General features: G+C 41.6%; 1 protein-coding gene across 1 annotated transcript in view; it reads left to right on the top strand.

Moving 5' to 3' along the window:
- Window positions 1–11,356, top strand: part of fam163ba (family with sequence similarity 163 member B, genome duplicate a) — a 31,995-nt gene extending 20,639 nt beyond the window's left edge. The window contains exons 2-3 of the mRNA XM_037116277.1: window positions 4,391–4,506; window positions 8,701–11,356. Coding sequence (XP_036972172.1) covers window positions 4,414–4,506; window positions 8,701–9,138 — 531 coding nt within the window. The 5' untranslated portion in view covers window positions 4,391–4,413 and the 3' untranslated portion in view covers window positions 9,139–11,356. The remainder of the gene's footprint in view (window positions 1–4,390; window positions 4,507–8,700) is intronic.
- The last annotated feature ends 6,032 nt before the right edge of the window (window positions 11,357–17,388 follow it).

Genomic DNA, 17,388 nt, shown 5'->3' with positions numbered 1-17,388 from the left:
CTTGACATTTTCATCAAGTATCCTGATATAATCCTCCTTTTTCATGATACCTTGGACCTTGACGAGATTGCCTGTGCCACTGGAAGAGAAACATCCCCACAGCATTATGCTTCCACCACCATACTTGACAGTGGGCACAGTGTTCTTTGGTCTATAGGCTTCTCCTTTCTTCCTCCAGACATACTGGGTATCCATATGGCCAAATAACTCCAGTTTTGTCTCATCAGACCACAGGATGGTTGACCAAAAGCTGGGATCTTGCTTCAGATGACCTCTACAAAAGGCCAGGCGAGCTACCAGATGTTTTTTCCTGAGCAGCGGCGTCTTCTGAGGTTTACGTCCATGGAGACCTCCTCTGTGCAAAACTCGCTCAATGGTGGACCGTGACACCTTTGTCCCTGTCTGCTCAAGGGTTTGAATTAGGGCCTTGGTTGTGGTCCGTGGGTTGGTGTTGACCTCTCGGCAGATTCTCCTGGACGGTTTGGGGGACACCTTACACTTTCGGCCACGCCCACTGAGGTTTTTGACAGTGTTGAACCTCTTGTGCTTGTTGATGATGCTCTGGACGGTTGAGACAGGGACACCATACTGCTTGGAAATGGCCTTGTAACCCTTTCCTTCACTGTGGGCCTGCACAAGATGCTGACGCAGGTCCTCACTGAGCTCCTTCTTCTTTACCATGATGACCAGAGATTAACAATGACCTGAACACTTTCCCACTATTTATACTCTTCTGGAAAGATGCTATTTTTTTTAACCTTGTTTAACATTTGGTCAACAAAAAAGGTATTCATTCCAATGAGACATCATGAAATAACTTTGGGACAAAGATGAACACATTTGGGACATTTTTGTTGAGATATTGCCAGGGGTATGAATAATTTTGAACATGGCATTTTTTGGTAATCCGACAATAAAATACCCATGAATTTAAGAGTTTCTTGAATTGTGTATTGTTGTCGTTCTTTCACTTGTTGGTCACATATAATTCATAAACAAACGTGACAAAAATGCATTAGTTTCATCGCAAAAATAAAAAAATCACAAAATTAACAAGGGTATGAATAATTTTGAGGACGACTGTATGTACTTTCATGTGTCCCTCTTATTGGCAGGGTTGTTAAGCAATTCAACCACTAGAGGGCGCCGCTATGAGTCGACTTGGTTTGGCACAGACCTACATTTTTCCTTCACCACTGTCCAACTCATTTTTTTCCCAGTCCAGTCTCCTGCCAGTTGTTCTACTGTAACTGACTGGGCGAAGTTACATTTTTAATCATGTTTAAAATGTTTTCTTGTCCTGGGCTTGTGTCTCACTTGAACAATTGGCAGTGATGAACGCAGAGTTCATACAGAAGACTGTCTGTATTCTTTTCTAGTGTTGAGCATGGCAGGCAGAAATCCTGCTTTCTTTCTTTACATGTTGCAGTTGCTGTGATCTCTGTAACTCCAGTGGTGAGAATAAATGTTGGCAATCTACATATCTACAAAATCATCATTTGATGTATAGAAATATTGTTTTTTTTAAAGTTCTTTCTGCTCAATTTTGATTTCCATGTTGTGAAAAAACTGTCCTTTTGCTCTGGTTAGGTTTCGGCACGAGGAAGCCCTTGGCTAGAGTTAGGGAATAGATCAAGTTTTGCCTTACCTGGTTCTGTCCCCACAAACACAGCTACGAATTAACCCAATATCTCCTTAAAAAGATCCATTGGTTACATGCTTACAAATGTTAGATACTGTTATCTTGCTGGGCTGCTGTCCCGCCACTACCAGCCCCTCCAAGGTCAGCTCATAAACATGTAATCTGAATGTTAAAATTATAGTTGAAATGCTGACATGACATGTATGAAACATACACATTTGAACATATCTGTGGCTTGCAGACACATATAAAGCCAGCACCATCAAAAGTAGCACAAAGGTCAGTGCAGCACTACTGTACATGTCCTCTGTCTGGGATTTACAGTGTAGTTCCTCTTTAACTGCTGTTGATATGTGGCAGTTTATTGTATGCGTGAGTAATGATTCCATTTGTCATTGATGGATACACTCTGACTGCTGCGTATATCAAACCCTTCAGTTTTGCGTCAGCTTTAAATACTTTTTTCTGCTGTACAGTGCAGGGGTGGCAGAACAGAGGTATTACTTTTGACAGTGTGAATGACATTACAATGTTTGTGATGAATGTGTATTACCTTCAAGAGTAAGATGAATATTTAAAGCCTCGAGGCCCGAGGCTTCTTCCTGTAATCCAGCTGCTGTAGAGACTGAAAAGAGGTAATTAAAGGGGAAGCATTGATCTAATAAACTGAGAATGAGGTCAGTTCAGTCTCAAGTCAGTCGTACTGCTGCAAATGTTCCTATGATGTGCTGTAACGTTCAGCCCCAGCCATTCACCCCCAGTCGTTTCAATTAAATTTCAACTACCTGAACCGACAAAATCAACAAAAAGATTTAGTCTCATGTAGATTGTATACAGGCTGTGGCTTGGGTTTTGTGAATCACACACATGCTAGAGCCAAACAGTGAGTGCTGCAGTGCTGCACTGCTTGATGAATAAACTCAAAACCCATTCGTCAACATCTCCATTTGTCTTTGCTGTAAGCTCTGATTTTTAAGGTCAGAGTTCAAAGGTCACCCACAGCTGTCTGTTTGGATGTTTCCTGCTGATTGATGCAGCAAAGGTTGCGATCTGTCTCCCTGTCTTCTTTGAGCAGTACAACACACGTTATTATGTTTCTGTTCTGGTGTCTGTTTCTTTTCTATCTGCCTATTGACGAAGCACAGCACACTGCTGACATCTTTGTCGCCTTAATTGCAAACATAACTTGTCATGTCATTCATCGCATTCATTGTAACATTGTTCTCTCCCTCCTTCATCTGACATCCCCTCGGTCTAGACTTTTATATAATCCCCATTTCATCAGGCGGTGCACCCAATTAAGGAAACAGTGCTCTCAAAATGCTGTTTCATTGCCACTTTGAAAAAACCGTCATGCATCTATGTATCTGCTGACCAAGGATTTCTCTCCACCTGTACGTGTTATACATCTGCCCTAAAGATCAGTCATTGTCTTGGTATGCACTGTTCTTTTTATGCAGTTCAATTTATTATAAAACAGGCATATGGTGAACCATAAAACACTGACTACCAGCCCTGACACCATTGTCTCTTTCAATTAACTGGTGTTGACAGAAGTTTTAGATTCAAAAAAGACGTTGTTTTTATGCACTGTAAAAAATGTCCTTGTTAAATTACAGTGAAGTACTGGCAGCTATAGTTGTCTCTCTGTACTGTGTTTTGGTGCCTGTCCCTTTAAGGCCCCTCTGCCTGAAGTCTGCTCTGTCAGTGTTTTTGCAACAACAGACATATTGGGGGCGTGACTGAGGGTGTTCCCTGTATAGTTGTGACATCACAATGTTACAGAAGTCCTGACGGCTTGTTTAAATGTGAAGTTTCTGAATACAGACTGTGGGCATTTCAGCGCGGATTAAGCGTTTTGATTCTTTCACAGTATGTGTATCTAGACCTGATGTATAATCAAATGCAATCAATGCAAATTTCACTTCCTACAATACTAGACCTTTACTAGACCTTTTAGACCTTTGTTGTTGTTTTTAAGCAGTGTTTTTCTTTCAACAATGGGCTCGGCTTTAACATTTCATCACACAAAAATCCCTTCAAATCAGCCAAATCCCTTCTCTTTTCTTACCCCTCCTTCTTTATTTTTCCTCTCTCCCGATGAACCCATTTGCCTTTGTCATCAAACCATCATTATCTCCTCTTCCTCCCTTGTCATTTTCATGTCCCCCATTGTTTAGGTTTCTGCTCTCCCCGTCTATCTATCACACCGTCTTCTTCATCCCCTCCATCACTTTGCCTCTCCTTCTCATAGCCATTCATCAAATCCCTTTCCGTGACTATTACTTACCTCATCTTGACCTCTTTCTCCCCCCTCACTCCATGTCAATTCACAGCTCACTCTGTCTTGGCTTCCCCTCACCTGCCTCCGCCACCTCAACTCTCCCGACTCCCACCATCCATTTATCTCCTCACTCTTGTGGCTTCTCTGCAACTCATTTTCATCCCCGTTCTGCTGCTGAATGCCGCCTTTTCCCACTCCCTCTTGCTTCGTTTTTCTATGTGTTCCGGCCTGCAGATCCCATCCATATTATGAGCAGCATTTGTGGGATGATTCTATTACATGTCTCCTAACTGCTGGATAATTCAATAAGCACCACTGAGATGAGACACAGTTATAATCTACTTAATGAAGCCACTGTACTGATGAATTGTGTGCTTTCTCCTCCGTCATCTCTTCTTTCTCCACTCCCCACCCTCCTCCCTCTGCTAATCTCCACCCATCCTCCCTCCTCTTGCTCTCTGCAGGGTGTTGATGGAGAGCCATTCGAATGACAGCCGGGACAGTGGTCATCACTGGTGGAATTCTAGCTACAGTAATATTACTCCTTATCATCGCAGTACTGTGCTACTGTAGGCTGCAGGTGAGGCCTCGACTGGTTCCAGCCTCTGTTGCACTCATTGCTTTTTCCTCTGAAAGTTTGTGACGGTACAGCAAATGGTAATGACGCCAGATTCGATGGTATGTCAGTACTCCTTGATCCTTGACTTTCGAATTCAGAGCCCACTGGTGATCTGATTAGGGACAGCTCATTACTGGAACTTCAGGAAAATCATCAATCACTGATTCACTGTGAGGTGTAGGAGCTATACCTGCACTCACAAAAATAATCTCCCCTTCAATTTATTTTACACCAGTAGGCAGAAAATGAAAATGTGTTTGCACTTTTCCTTTCAGCAGCCCTTCTGCCTCAGCCTGAGCTTGGTATTCCCTCCAAAGTCTTCACGTTTAGCAAATTATTCCTTTGATCCTTGTCTCCCATTGATAAGTTACAGACTTCAGTTCCATTACCCACGAGGGAAATCACATTGTTGTACGTTTTAAAAAGCCCGTCCGTCTTTCCAGGAGCTTGTGCACCGATATTCAGACATTCAGATTCAGCCGTCTTGGTTGCATGAGAATGAAATGAAAATGGAATGAGGTGAAAGGAAGTGCTTTGTGTTTTCATGCTTGATAAACTCCGGTTAGGTCAAAATATCACGCTAATAACACCGCCGGGAAGCATTACTGCTGCGGCTCGTGGATTACTATTCCAGCATGTGGGTTTGTTGCTGTTTTACATTATACTTTCCACTAATCCCACGTGCATTTCACCGTCAATCTTTCTGTGATTCTGTGATTCTGTGAGGGGAAACAAACTGATTTACAATTTGACCTGAACTTATTACATTTTAGTCGATTCCTTAAAGGAAAACTTTGGAGAGTAAGCTTTTCTTGCTTTCTGGTAGAGAGTTAGATTATCACACATATGTCTGTCCATTAAATATACCGGTAATATATAATGATCGTAGCATAAACTGGTTGCGTTATTATGGATCCCACTGCTTTTTATCGTTAAGATCCCCTTTACTTTGCCTCTGATTGGCTAGGACTCGCACCCTTCACCATACTCTGTCTCTGATTGGTTTGCCCTGATATACTTCCCCTAACCCCTTACCAATCTCACTCATCTTGCCTAAACCAAACAAACAAACAAAACCAGCAACCAGTCAGAGACAGTGGAGCAGTGGAGTCCATAACAACACAACCTCATTGCTAGATGCTACTGAATACTATGCAAAACATATTGAAAACTGACACATCACTTTTTGTACGTACTGAAAAAACAAGGTGTAATACGTTGATGTCAGAGGCGCTGCAACCAGCTTCCAGCTGCAGTATTTATCCTACAGGCGTGCAAGTGGTATCTAAAAATATCGAAGTTTTGCTTTAATTTATCTAACTTCTACCCCAAACCCACTCCATCTTGTGCAAGCTGTTAAAATTCCCTAAAAATGAACGCTAGAAATCACAATGCAACACACCCACTCAGACCAAAGTAGTTTGTATCGACAAAACAAACGAGCAGCTGCAACACCAACTGACTACCTCTGGCCCTGTTTCAGAGTGCAATGCTCTCAGTAGCAGAGCTCAAAAAGCGGCTTAAAGTTTGTTGCTATCACATACCTTTTAAAAACCAAAAGGCGTTTTCACACCTGAGGGACCGAGCTATTTTTTAACACCAAACACTGAACCTCATCCTCAGTATCAGAAAATGTGCACGAGAGCAACTTAATCTTGTTGTCGTGCGGCTCCTAAATTGAACATCTGGGAATCACAAAGTCCTGTCATTGCTTTAGCGTTAATAAACACAAGATCGGGATCTTAACAGCTCAGTCTGCAGGGACATGAAAAATACATAATTTTTCTCAAGGGGGACATGATAATAATTTAGTCAAAGATTTTCAGAGTCCTGCTGAAGCTTAGTTTAAAAAGCTCCTTGGAGTATTTTTATAGACTTGCTCCATATACTCAAATTTATTCATAAGAAACATTACAAGAATAGTATATTTCAGTCAGACCATCTTAACTGATGGAACAAAATGCTTTTTCTTGAAGGTCTAGTTTAATAGTTCAGAGTTATAATTTGGTTTAAAGGAACAGTTCACCCCAAAATCAAAAATACATATTTTTCCTCTTACCAGTAATGTTATTCATCTATTTAGACTGTTTTGGAGTGAGCTCAAGTTTTGAAGACTCAGCCGCAGAGATGTCTGCCTAGTCTCTAATATAATTGAGCTAGATGGCATTTGGCTTAAAAAAAAAAAAAAATCTTTTACAAAAATCACAACCTTTTTGTGAGCAGGTTAAAGTTGGAGCTACTTTATCGCCGAATCACCGCACAGAGGAAAGCATACATCTACATATGAATTAGAGGCAAGCTAACTAAGCCAGCTAAAACTACAACGTAGCCAAGGAGGACAGCATTGTTGTTAACACCCTGTACTGTCATGAGCACAAGCCCCCTGTCCATGAGTAGACACGTTTCCTTCTGCTTGGTGATATGGTTGGCTTATGGGATCTTTAGTGGCCAGGCCATGATTTCTGAAAAGAAAGAAGAAATTTCAGCACTTTGAGAACCATAAACTGAGGGTCATCTAGTTCCATTAAATCCAAGAGAAGGGAGACATCGCTCTTGCTGATTTCCTCAAAACACAGCAAAAAACACCAAAAGCGAGAAGGCAGAACTTCCAAAACTGGGCAACTCACGCCGAAACAATATAGATGGATGAATAGAGTTACAGGTAAGAGCACAAATATTTGATTATAGGGCGAACTGCACCTTTAATGTAGAATGTGTAGCTAAATGAGGTTAAAAGGAGCAGAACAAACATTAAATGTTATGTCAGTGAACACTGGTCCGATCTATATTTACATTACTGCGTCTATAAAGGCTTAAAACTCTGGCTTATTACTTTGAGGCTGTGCACATGGGGATTCAAAAGCTCTGAGGGCCTGGACGTTTCCCCACCTTAGAAATGTGATGTCAAACTCACGCTGAGTGGGGTGCCAGTGGCTCGGCAGGTAGAGCATTTATTGCGAGGCTTGGTGTCATCAACTCATATAGCTAATAGTGTGTGAGTGTGCGTGAATGATTTATTGAGAGGCAAATTGTTAAGCACCTCAGATAAAAGCACTCTGTGAATGAGATCAACTGGGACCTAAGATAATATCGGTGGAGTGGAAATTATATGATCCTTTCCACTTAGAACTGATTACAGTTCATAGGATTCTCATATATTTCACAGCAAAATCAAAAGCGACCCCCCAAATTATGGCTTCATATTAGTTGGCGCGATGCCAGGAGTGAATTTGAGAGCTACATTTTGTGGGCCAGAAATAGTAAGCACACATTCTCAGCTGAAAAGTGGCTTCTCAAAAGTCTGTTCGAACTTGAATAGTTTGTGAAGCAGAAGCAAAACCATTTTGCATCATACTGTAGCGCATAGCTTCACTGAGAGGGGATGAATGAACATCTTGAGTGATTTAGCCTGGAGAACACCTCATGTGGAGAATGGGCTAGATTATGAGATACATCTTCCCTCTAAAGAGTTTTGAGTCACTACATGCTTTGAGAATGTACAAACAGTAGACCCATGCTGTGGTCTTCTGTTGTTGATGAATGTGTAAATACATTAATTTAGACTATACTTATTTTTTTACATGGCCATTTTCTTCTGCTAAGTATGCACAAAACCCATGGTTTTATGTCTGGAAACACTGTAAAATAACACTATATGACCATAATTATTATGATATTGAGGCTGACCTAGACTTTATTGGGTAGATAGTAATATAAACTAATTTGCTTGCAGGCAATGGCAGGTAATTGTGTCTCTGTACTGTCCTTGAAAGCAACATTATGTAACTTTTTTTTACCTTCAAGGTGCAATTAGTAATAATTTTAGCTGAAAACATTAAACAAATTAGCTACAGATTATGACTTCTACAGATTATATAGAATATCTACTGAAGCTAGCAAGCTAACCATCTGGCCCTAGCCCATCTCGGCCTAAAGCTCCCCTGTTAGTGGTGTAAACACAAACAATTCCCCCAGTGCTCTGAGCTCCCAAACTGGATTGCTAGCTGCACAGCTAGCTAAGCTAACTAGCTATGGGCAGCTACAGTTAACAGCAGTTAGCAGTCACTCTAGTTATGTTCTGCCCCATATGTGTTCTGAGAATGAATTTTACTTGTTTTTTACTCTGCCTCTCCCCTCCCCCTCTCTCACCACTAGTACTATTGCTGCAAGAAAGAAGAGTCCGAGTCGGAGGAGGAGGAGCCGGACTTTGCCGTCACGTCTCGCCTCCCGCCTGTCCACTCCAATCACAACATTGTGGCGGCGACGGCCGCCGCCTCCGCCATCCCAAATGGCCCCGCCCTTTTCTCTACCCCTCCTCTGGCCAGGAAACTAACACGCTCACAGACCTTCTGTCCCTCCTGCACGCACTATGAGCTGCCTTTCTACCTCCAGCCGCCTCAGCCGCAGCTCCACCATCAACCAGATGGGTTGAGGAACGGAGGCGACCGGATCAGCTACCGCAGCGTCCAGCAGCAGGACCTGGACCTGCCAGTGCCTGTGAACATTTCAAACTACCGTAAACCGAACCTGGCCCGGTCGGTCACCATGAGGGACATGTTTACCCGCAGCTGTAGCATCAGCACTGATGTTTAGCTGGGCAAGGTTGGAATTTAATTGAGATGGCCTAATCTGGACTGGGCTTGAGTTAGACTGTGTTTGTCTTTTTGACTAGTTTAATCAAGTCTAGCATGGTCTGATCTAGTCTGGTCTCATTCTCCTGGTCACCTCTTGCAGAATGGAGGACTCAGCTGGCTCTCAGGACAGGATTTTCAAAGGTACTATGCTCAGGTCCAGGACCTTACACTTGGGCAAGTGTTGAGTTTTAAAGTATTCAAAAAGTGTTGAATCATCAATAACATGAACTCCTTGGTTTGTTCTGTTTTGAATATGTCTTTTTTAACGATGAGAATGGAATATGTTTTACGATTTGATAACGTTTGTTTTGCCCAACTTCCTCTGGATTCTGCTACCCATGGCCTGAAAGATAAACAGATTCCCGCCATGTCAGAATGACATAATCGGCAGGGATTTTCTCTCTGCCATAGCTGCTACAAAACAAAATATGATTAGGTGAAGTCCAGTGTTTCCCCCTCCTATGACGGGATGATCTGTCTGTTCCTCCATCCACAGATTACAGAGATTAAACATCACTAGACTGGAGTGGGAAGGGGGATGTCATGCTTTCGCTGCCACCCATAGATATTTTAGATAGACTTAACCTAGGCCATAATATTTTAAGACATTAAGGGCTCTCAGAAGATGGAAATCCCAACTTGCTTTCCACATCCTTTCATTGAGGTCTGGTTTCTCTGAGGATCTGCTGACAACACAAAGTGTATACGTACAGTACACTACACTTCAGCAGAGACAGATCTCCGTGTTCCTGCAGGCTGGGCTGGACTAGGTGCCAAAGGGGGATGGGTTCTTGCAACGTGTGCATTCGTGTGACTGTGCTTGCATGCGTGTGTGTGTGTGTGTGTGTGTGTTTGTTTAACTCGATCAAACCAGAATTCTTATTCCATACAACTAAACACAGTCTGATCCCCCGCCGCCCCCCCAACTGTATGTATACTGAACCCAGCAGTGGGTTGCAATAACATTTATTATTAAGTGTGAAGGGATTGTATTAATTCCCATGTGCCACTTTACCTTTAAATTCATCTTAAAGCTAAGAACGACCCAACCAGACGACAGGACAAACTCTAAGTGGGTTTGCAACTATTTTGTAAATGTTTATTTTACTGATTAATGCTATAACCTAGGTTGTAGGTGCCAGTCAGCGGAGCAAAAAGTTTTTACTGCAACACTTAACTTGACAGCGTGATACTCATTCTAGCTCTTCACTGAGGTTTCAGTTGGTGGACTTTTCACCGCATTCCTTGTGTAGTCTCTGATTTGTTGATGTATGGACTCGTGGGCTAGAGATTAATCCACCTTTAAAGGCACATCTATAAATATTTAACAGGCCATAACATACACTCCAGTCTCTCTCTCTCACTCTCTCTCTCTTCTCTCTTCTCTCGACTCGTTGGACTGAGGAACATTTGCTCTTGCTCTGAGGTACACAGAGAGTTCCTTCTCGGGGGCTGGTTTTATTTTCTGCGCTTGGCTGACCGGCCTGATATTCTGACTGGAGTTTTATGGACACGGGACACACATTTAATGAATGAAATTATTTACTGCTTGATTTCGAGAAGAAATGCTGGCGGTTGTGTGAGGGGCCTGGAAGCTGATTGGATTGTCTACGCTGCCCCACCACTCAAAATGGATGGTAAACGTTGTTGTACCTCTCTCAATCTCTTTCTCTCTTTCTGTCTCTGTTGATCTTATCAGCAATCATGCTCATTTATTTATTTTCCCAACGGGTAAAAACAGTGAGTGATTTTGTTTTTAAGTTTTTTCCTCTTGTGACATGTGCTTCCCTGCAAATACATGACGATACACATGTACACACACAGACAGACAGACACACACACACACACACACACACACACACACACACACACACAAACACACACAGTTCTCACTGCTATGCTTTCCTTACTTTATAACAGAAATGTGACAGTTGCACAAGAAATGTAGTGCCATAAAGAATTACAAGAGAAATTTATTATTAATATTATTATGATTACTTACAAGTGTTTATTCAAATGCTGTGTTGCTTTTACCCTATAGTAATTGAATTACTTGCTTTATTTTATGATCCAGCTGGTTTTTCAGACTTAGTACAGTACAGCAGAAATGTTTCTGTCCTTGTTTCTAATGTATAACTAACAGACACATTGTTTCTAATAAAATGGTGTGAAAATCCTTCTGAACCGCCTTGTTGTTGTTGTTGTTGCTGCTCCAAAACCGAAACTTGTTGCAATCCAAAAATCCTATGTTAGCAGTGTCAACACTAATGTTCCTCTGCTCCCCTGGCTAACGGAGCTAACTGAGCTACGTAAAGCCTATTGATCTAAAGGTGTGTCAATGGATATTTTCTGTGATGAGAATGTGTATTCGCTGGGCATGACTCCACAGGACCATATTTCTGCTTCCTGCCAAATGTTGAACAGTGGATTCAACTAAAAGCATATCCTGCATTATCCTGGATTACCTTATTTAGTGAACTGCTAAACGCAGGGTAAATACCAGATAGCCGAAATCTATGCTTTAGCCGAAGCACCACAAAAAAGTAAAGCCATACAGAGAGTCCTGCAAGCAATCTTGTCGAAAAAGATTAAAATTTGTGTCTAGACTGTGGGATTAGGACCATTTGGTTTAGTGATTAAAGTAGCTTTATTTGGATATCTTTTGGGGTAAATAAAGTGCCATCCTGAATTGAATATTCTGTTTTTTCATGCATATGTTGAACATCTGTTCATCTTCTCAAATCAGAGGAAAAGTTGTGCTGTGCTCTCACACGGCCTAAGGGTATAAACATGCCTGGAAGCGAAACTGCTGAAGCCACTAATATGTTTAAAAATATGTTAAACAGTAAGCATCAGTGACAGCATAGCAGATAAAATGTTAACATGAGAAAACAGTGAGGCATGCCAAACCTCTAACCACAGCGAGAGCAATTATGTCTGTTTGAACACAGAACTCAGCCCCGAGGCGACGAGGTGAGAGCCATGACAGTAAATATGTCTGAATGGAACAGGAAGAAACAAGAATGGGATGCTTAAGTGCGATGATAAACCCAACGTGACAGCCCGAGGCGAGGAGATGATAGTCACAATGAAAAGTCATCTGCACAGGAGAGTTAAAAGGCGAAAATTGAGAGCTTTATTCTGACAATAAAATGGGTGAGTCAGAGAGGCAAGCAAGCGGACTTATCATACAATAGAAAAACAACTGAAAACTATTTCAGAGAGGAAACAGAGGTAGTTATTAGAAGGATGAGTCAGAGCTAATGAATGAGAAATAGCACATAGCACAGAATACACAGACAGATGGAGGCGTAGAGGAGCTGATATCAAACCGAGGCCTCCCTGGCAGGGACATGAATAGCCATTTTGTGATGGCATTAATACAAAAGCACTGCTTCAGACATGAAAAACCTTTCAGATTATGACGGATTCTCTTTGAAGTGGATACATTCGAACTCCCACTTATTTCTACATGAACTGCAAGTGCTGTAACATGGAATTACCGTCGCTCTAGCTTTCCACCCACAAGACAAATTGGCTGAAATGTTGATTCCATTTCCAGTCACCATCATTTACATGTAATTATACTCGGGCAACTCTCTGATAACACTGCATCCATGATTCAGACCTGGAACTTGAGACTGCCCAACAGCTCTAAAATTAAGCATGTGTAACTTCCAGTTTAAAAAAAAAAAAAAAACCTTTTGTGGGAATGAGGTCCGTCAAAACTGTCGAGATGAGATGTTGTTGATGTGAAAGTGAGGTTGGAGGACTGTGTACAGTCCAGTTTTGCAAGAGGCGGCCTCCATAACAGCCAACTAATCTATCAGCTGCTTCAGCCAAATCACCAAAATAAAATGTTAGTATTTTATGTTTATGCAAACCATGCATAGCATCAAATTATTACCTGTTATTGCTGTGAGATAGCTGCCAAGGGAGAGATCACTGTTTCATGCAGTATTTTGGCATTGGTGAGCATGAAACCACTGGATAGCTTCAACATCTGTAAGCATGAAGCCACTGGATAGTTTCAGCAGCTGAAAGCATGAAACCACTAAATAGTTTGAACATCTGTAAGCATGAAACCAATGGATAGTTTCAACATCTGTAAGCATGAAACCACTGGATAGTTTCAACATCTATTAGCATGAAACCACTGGATAGTTTTACCATCTAGAAGCATGAAACCACTGGATAGATTCAACATTTGTAAGCATGAAACCACTATATAGTTTCAACATCTGTAAGCGTGAGACCAGGGGATAGTTTAAACATCTGGAAGCATGAAACCACTGGATAGATTCAACATTTTTAAGCATGAAACCACTATATAGTTTCAGCATCTGGAAGCATGAAACCACTGGTCATTTTCTAGTCACATTTGTGGAAACAAAACCAGATATTTTTCACGGGATGTCAGGATGATTTCCACAGTGTTTGTGGCAACAAGATAAGCAAAGTGAAAACTCTGACTTAGCACAGCATTTTGACAACATAAAAATTGAAAACTGCACCTAAGGAAAGTAAAGCTGCACTAAATTACACATAAAGTTTCAACACATCAGCTTTTGGCAGAAATGTGTTTGGTTCTTGGGTTGGCTTATAAGAGTCCTTCAGGCTCTTGATGCTACTCATACTAGCTAAATATAAATGCAAATCTTTCCATCTGAAGACCTTCCAGCCAAACCGCCAAAACATGGGTTTTTTTTGTTTTGTTTTGGGTTTTTTTAATGAAGACACTGATTTGTGGTACGGTTGTTTGTACTCTTTACTCATACGTTTCCTCACTGCTTGCACATGTACACTACAGAATTATACTTTATTGTGCAAATATTTTTGGTGTAATGTTCACAAATGTTTGCACTGTACATGTGAGAATAAGTGGTTGCACGGGCCATGTGAATTATTTAGAGGCATAATCGCCTCCAGTGTAAGCAGAGCTCATAGCATGGCCTTTGAGGTGTATCGATGTTTTATGACATGCTCTGAATCATCCCCCTCATCTACCCCTCGGCCTGCAGCAGTGTGCTCACTCTCTCTCACTCTGTCCGTCCACTGCATCTCTTGTGGTCTCTCTCTCTGTCTCTCTCTCTTTCTCTTCTTCTTGTTTCCTCTGCTGCCTTTTACGCCTCCCTTACTCTGTAGTACTATATGTTGTGTGTGTGTGTGTGTGTGTGTGTGTGTGTGTGTGTGTGTGTGTGTGTGTGTGTGTGTGTGTGTGTGTGTGTGTGTGTGTGTGTGTGTGTGTGTGTGTGTGTGTATGGGTGTGTCTGCCTTATAGTCCCTGGCCATAACTTCTCAACAGAGGAATTTAGATGCAGCACAGAGGAGCGGCCTGGGATTCCATGAATTATGAACTTGATAGATCCAAGGCTTTCCAGCTAACGTTACTAACCAAGGCTTCCTGCCGCTTCTCCTCCTTGTCTCTTGTTATCCTGCTGTTTTCCTTTTACTTACTTTTCTACCTCCTCCATCTTTTTTGTGTGGATTTTATGCAAAACAAGCACACAAAAAAAAAAAAACAAATGCAACAAAAACAATTTCCAAACATTAAAGGAGCAACTTGTAACATAAGGACAGAATTTTTCACCCAACATCATAAAATGAATGTGAAGAAAAAACTGTGCTGACATTAATTCAAAACGTCTATGTAGTGTGTTGCGGGGATGTCTAAGTTAGCATGCTAACGAGCTAGCTCCAACCCCTCCTGTCTCATAATAACAATTCGTACGACTAGATGATATAGTCTGATAGTACCTGGTGTTTCAGCTGGGAGATATGCGCCAGCTTTTAGCATAATTAATAAACAAAATAAACTCATAAAATGTCAAGAAAGTAAATACCCTTTCTTCAATTTACTGTACAGTTTCTCTCCGTACTACTGAACCTGGACAAACTTAATTGCTGGCAGAAACAAAATAAATGCACCAAAACAGTCAGTTCATTTGTCTTTCCACAACCAACCCTGGTTTGATCCAAATAGATCCTCAATTCACCAAATAAACAAGATTCTGCACGCTGCTGCATTGTGACTCTCTGTTGTCTAGCCGTGCCGCTGGCTTCATAGCTAAGAGAGCCATTGGCTAATGCAAGAACGACAGCTAGCTACAGCCAAGGACAGCAGAAGCAGTCGGTTGCTCTGGTGATATGCTAACCTTTATGGTTTTGGAGCAACCATCTAATTCTGACCATATTTTTTTTATTTTCACAAATTACAAGGACCTAAATGGTGTTAATACTGCTTCAGTTTCAGGGCCCTGGTATTGTTCATGCAATCACTGGGCAATTGTTAATGTTATTCCTAACATATACGTTTTTTCTACAATGACAATTCAACATGTCATGTACAGTCACAAGCCTCAAATAACACAACCATCCACCTGCACACTTGACTACTTTTACTTAGTTTTGTGAACAGCCACAGTTCTTGAGCATAAACAGAAACTGCTGGTGAATTCTGCAATGATGCTGTGTTTTGCAGTATTACAGAACATCCCTTGCCAGTACTTGGATACGCGAGGCCCCATCACCGCCAGTAGGCCTATGGACTTGTCCAGATTGCCAAAAATAAATATGTGCGGTACGAGCCTCGAGAGCTTTGTGGCACATTAAGAAGGAGGTCTTTTCTCTAAACAAGAAGTGCAACCAACATCAAAAACAGACACTTGTTCTGCCTATCTGCTGTGACACTTTAAATAAATATCCCATCATGACTGCAGGAACCTTTATATGTTCTCACACATGGAAACATATAACTTTGTGTCATTAATGAAGAAAACTCAAGAGATGTGCAGCAGCCATTCAGAATATGTGATGGAGCAAAACACACGTGCACACCAATGCTTAATGCTGTGTCAGAGATGTGGAGGAACAGCCATCCTCCACAAATCCCTCCCTCTCTCGCTCACACACACACGCACACTGAGTGCATGCAGGAGCCATTACCGCCCAGTGTGTGTAATCTCACAATTTCTAAAAGGAGATAAGGCCATGCCTCCTGTCTGAATTTTTCATTCCCCACCCTCTCTGTCTCTGTATAACAACTGATAAATAAGCAATGAATCCTGTGGACACAACGCAGAATCGACTTGATTTTATGTCCTCCACAGAGCCCAACACCAGCTCCACAGGATTCACATTTTGACTGCCTTTTTTCTTTCAGTCTCACGCTTGTCTTTTTCCCTATGAACCCTGTCTCTCTCTTTCCAACTCATGCCCTCTTTCTCTCTCTCTGTTTTAAGACCTAAATCTCTTGTTGTGTTCCTCTTCCTTTTCTTTGGTAGTTGCCCAGTGAACCGTGCTGAGACTAAGACTCTGGCTCCAATATGCGGTGGAAAAGTCTCCCTCTCTCTCTCTCTCTCTCTCTGTGTGTGTGTGTGTGTGTGTGTGTGTGTGTGTGTGTGTGTTTGTGTGGGTTTTGAACGTGACCTTTTGCTTTGTTAATCCACTGCCGATTGAGATTTACAGCGCCGTTGGTGAGCAGTTGAGAGCAGCCTCAGTTTTGACTACCACAGTATGAATATACAGAATGCCACCACATCGCCCTCCGATTATGCAATATTCTCCTCAGTCAACAAGTGTGTGGGTTGCTTCAGACGCACCGAGAGAGTGAGTCTGTATCTGAGTGCTTGTGCCAGGTGAAGATGTGATGAAGGCGGAAATAAAATGGAGTCAATTCAAATGGTGCTCTGTCGCCATCTGGTGGTCCAACGAGGATATTATTTAATTTCACCGTCCATAAATTTGCTTAATATATTTTTTTCTCCTTTTGGTATGGACAGATAGATCTGAAAAAAAATGGACTACGACTTTGGAGTTGTGAATATAACACAGATTACTGCAATCACAGACTCCTGTTTAATGCAATGAATCCAAACAAACGTATATGAAAGTAATTGGTCGGAAGTGCCTTCTGACAATTTATTCCATCGGTGTCTAACGTCATTTTTTGAGTTTCTGCAAGTAATCAACATAAAACCCCATGATTCATTTTTAATGACATTATTTGTCACAAAAGATTGCAGCAACATCCAAACTGTTTCCTTACAAAAATCTCCAACAAATGTTACCAGATAAAAGGGCAGAAGGTTTACTTAATGATTTCCTGTTTAGAAAATTGACGGATCCCATTTATTTTTTTATTCTGTTGACGCAATTGCCATTTCCGCACGGCTGTTGCTATGGTAATAAAACATGTAAGTCCCGCCTC

Source organism: Acanthopagrus latus, chromosome 12 (assembly GCF_904848185.1).
Source record: "Acanthopagrus latus isolate v.2019 chromosome 12, fAcaLat1.1, whole genome shotgun sequence".
NCBI lineage: Eukaryota > Metazoa > Chordata > Actinopteri > Spariformes > Sparidae > Acanthopagrus > Acanthopagrus latus.
This window is presented reverse-complemented; position numbering and strand designations above follow the sequence as displayed.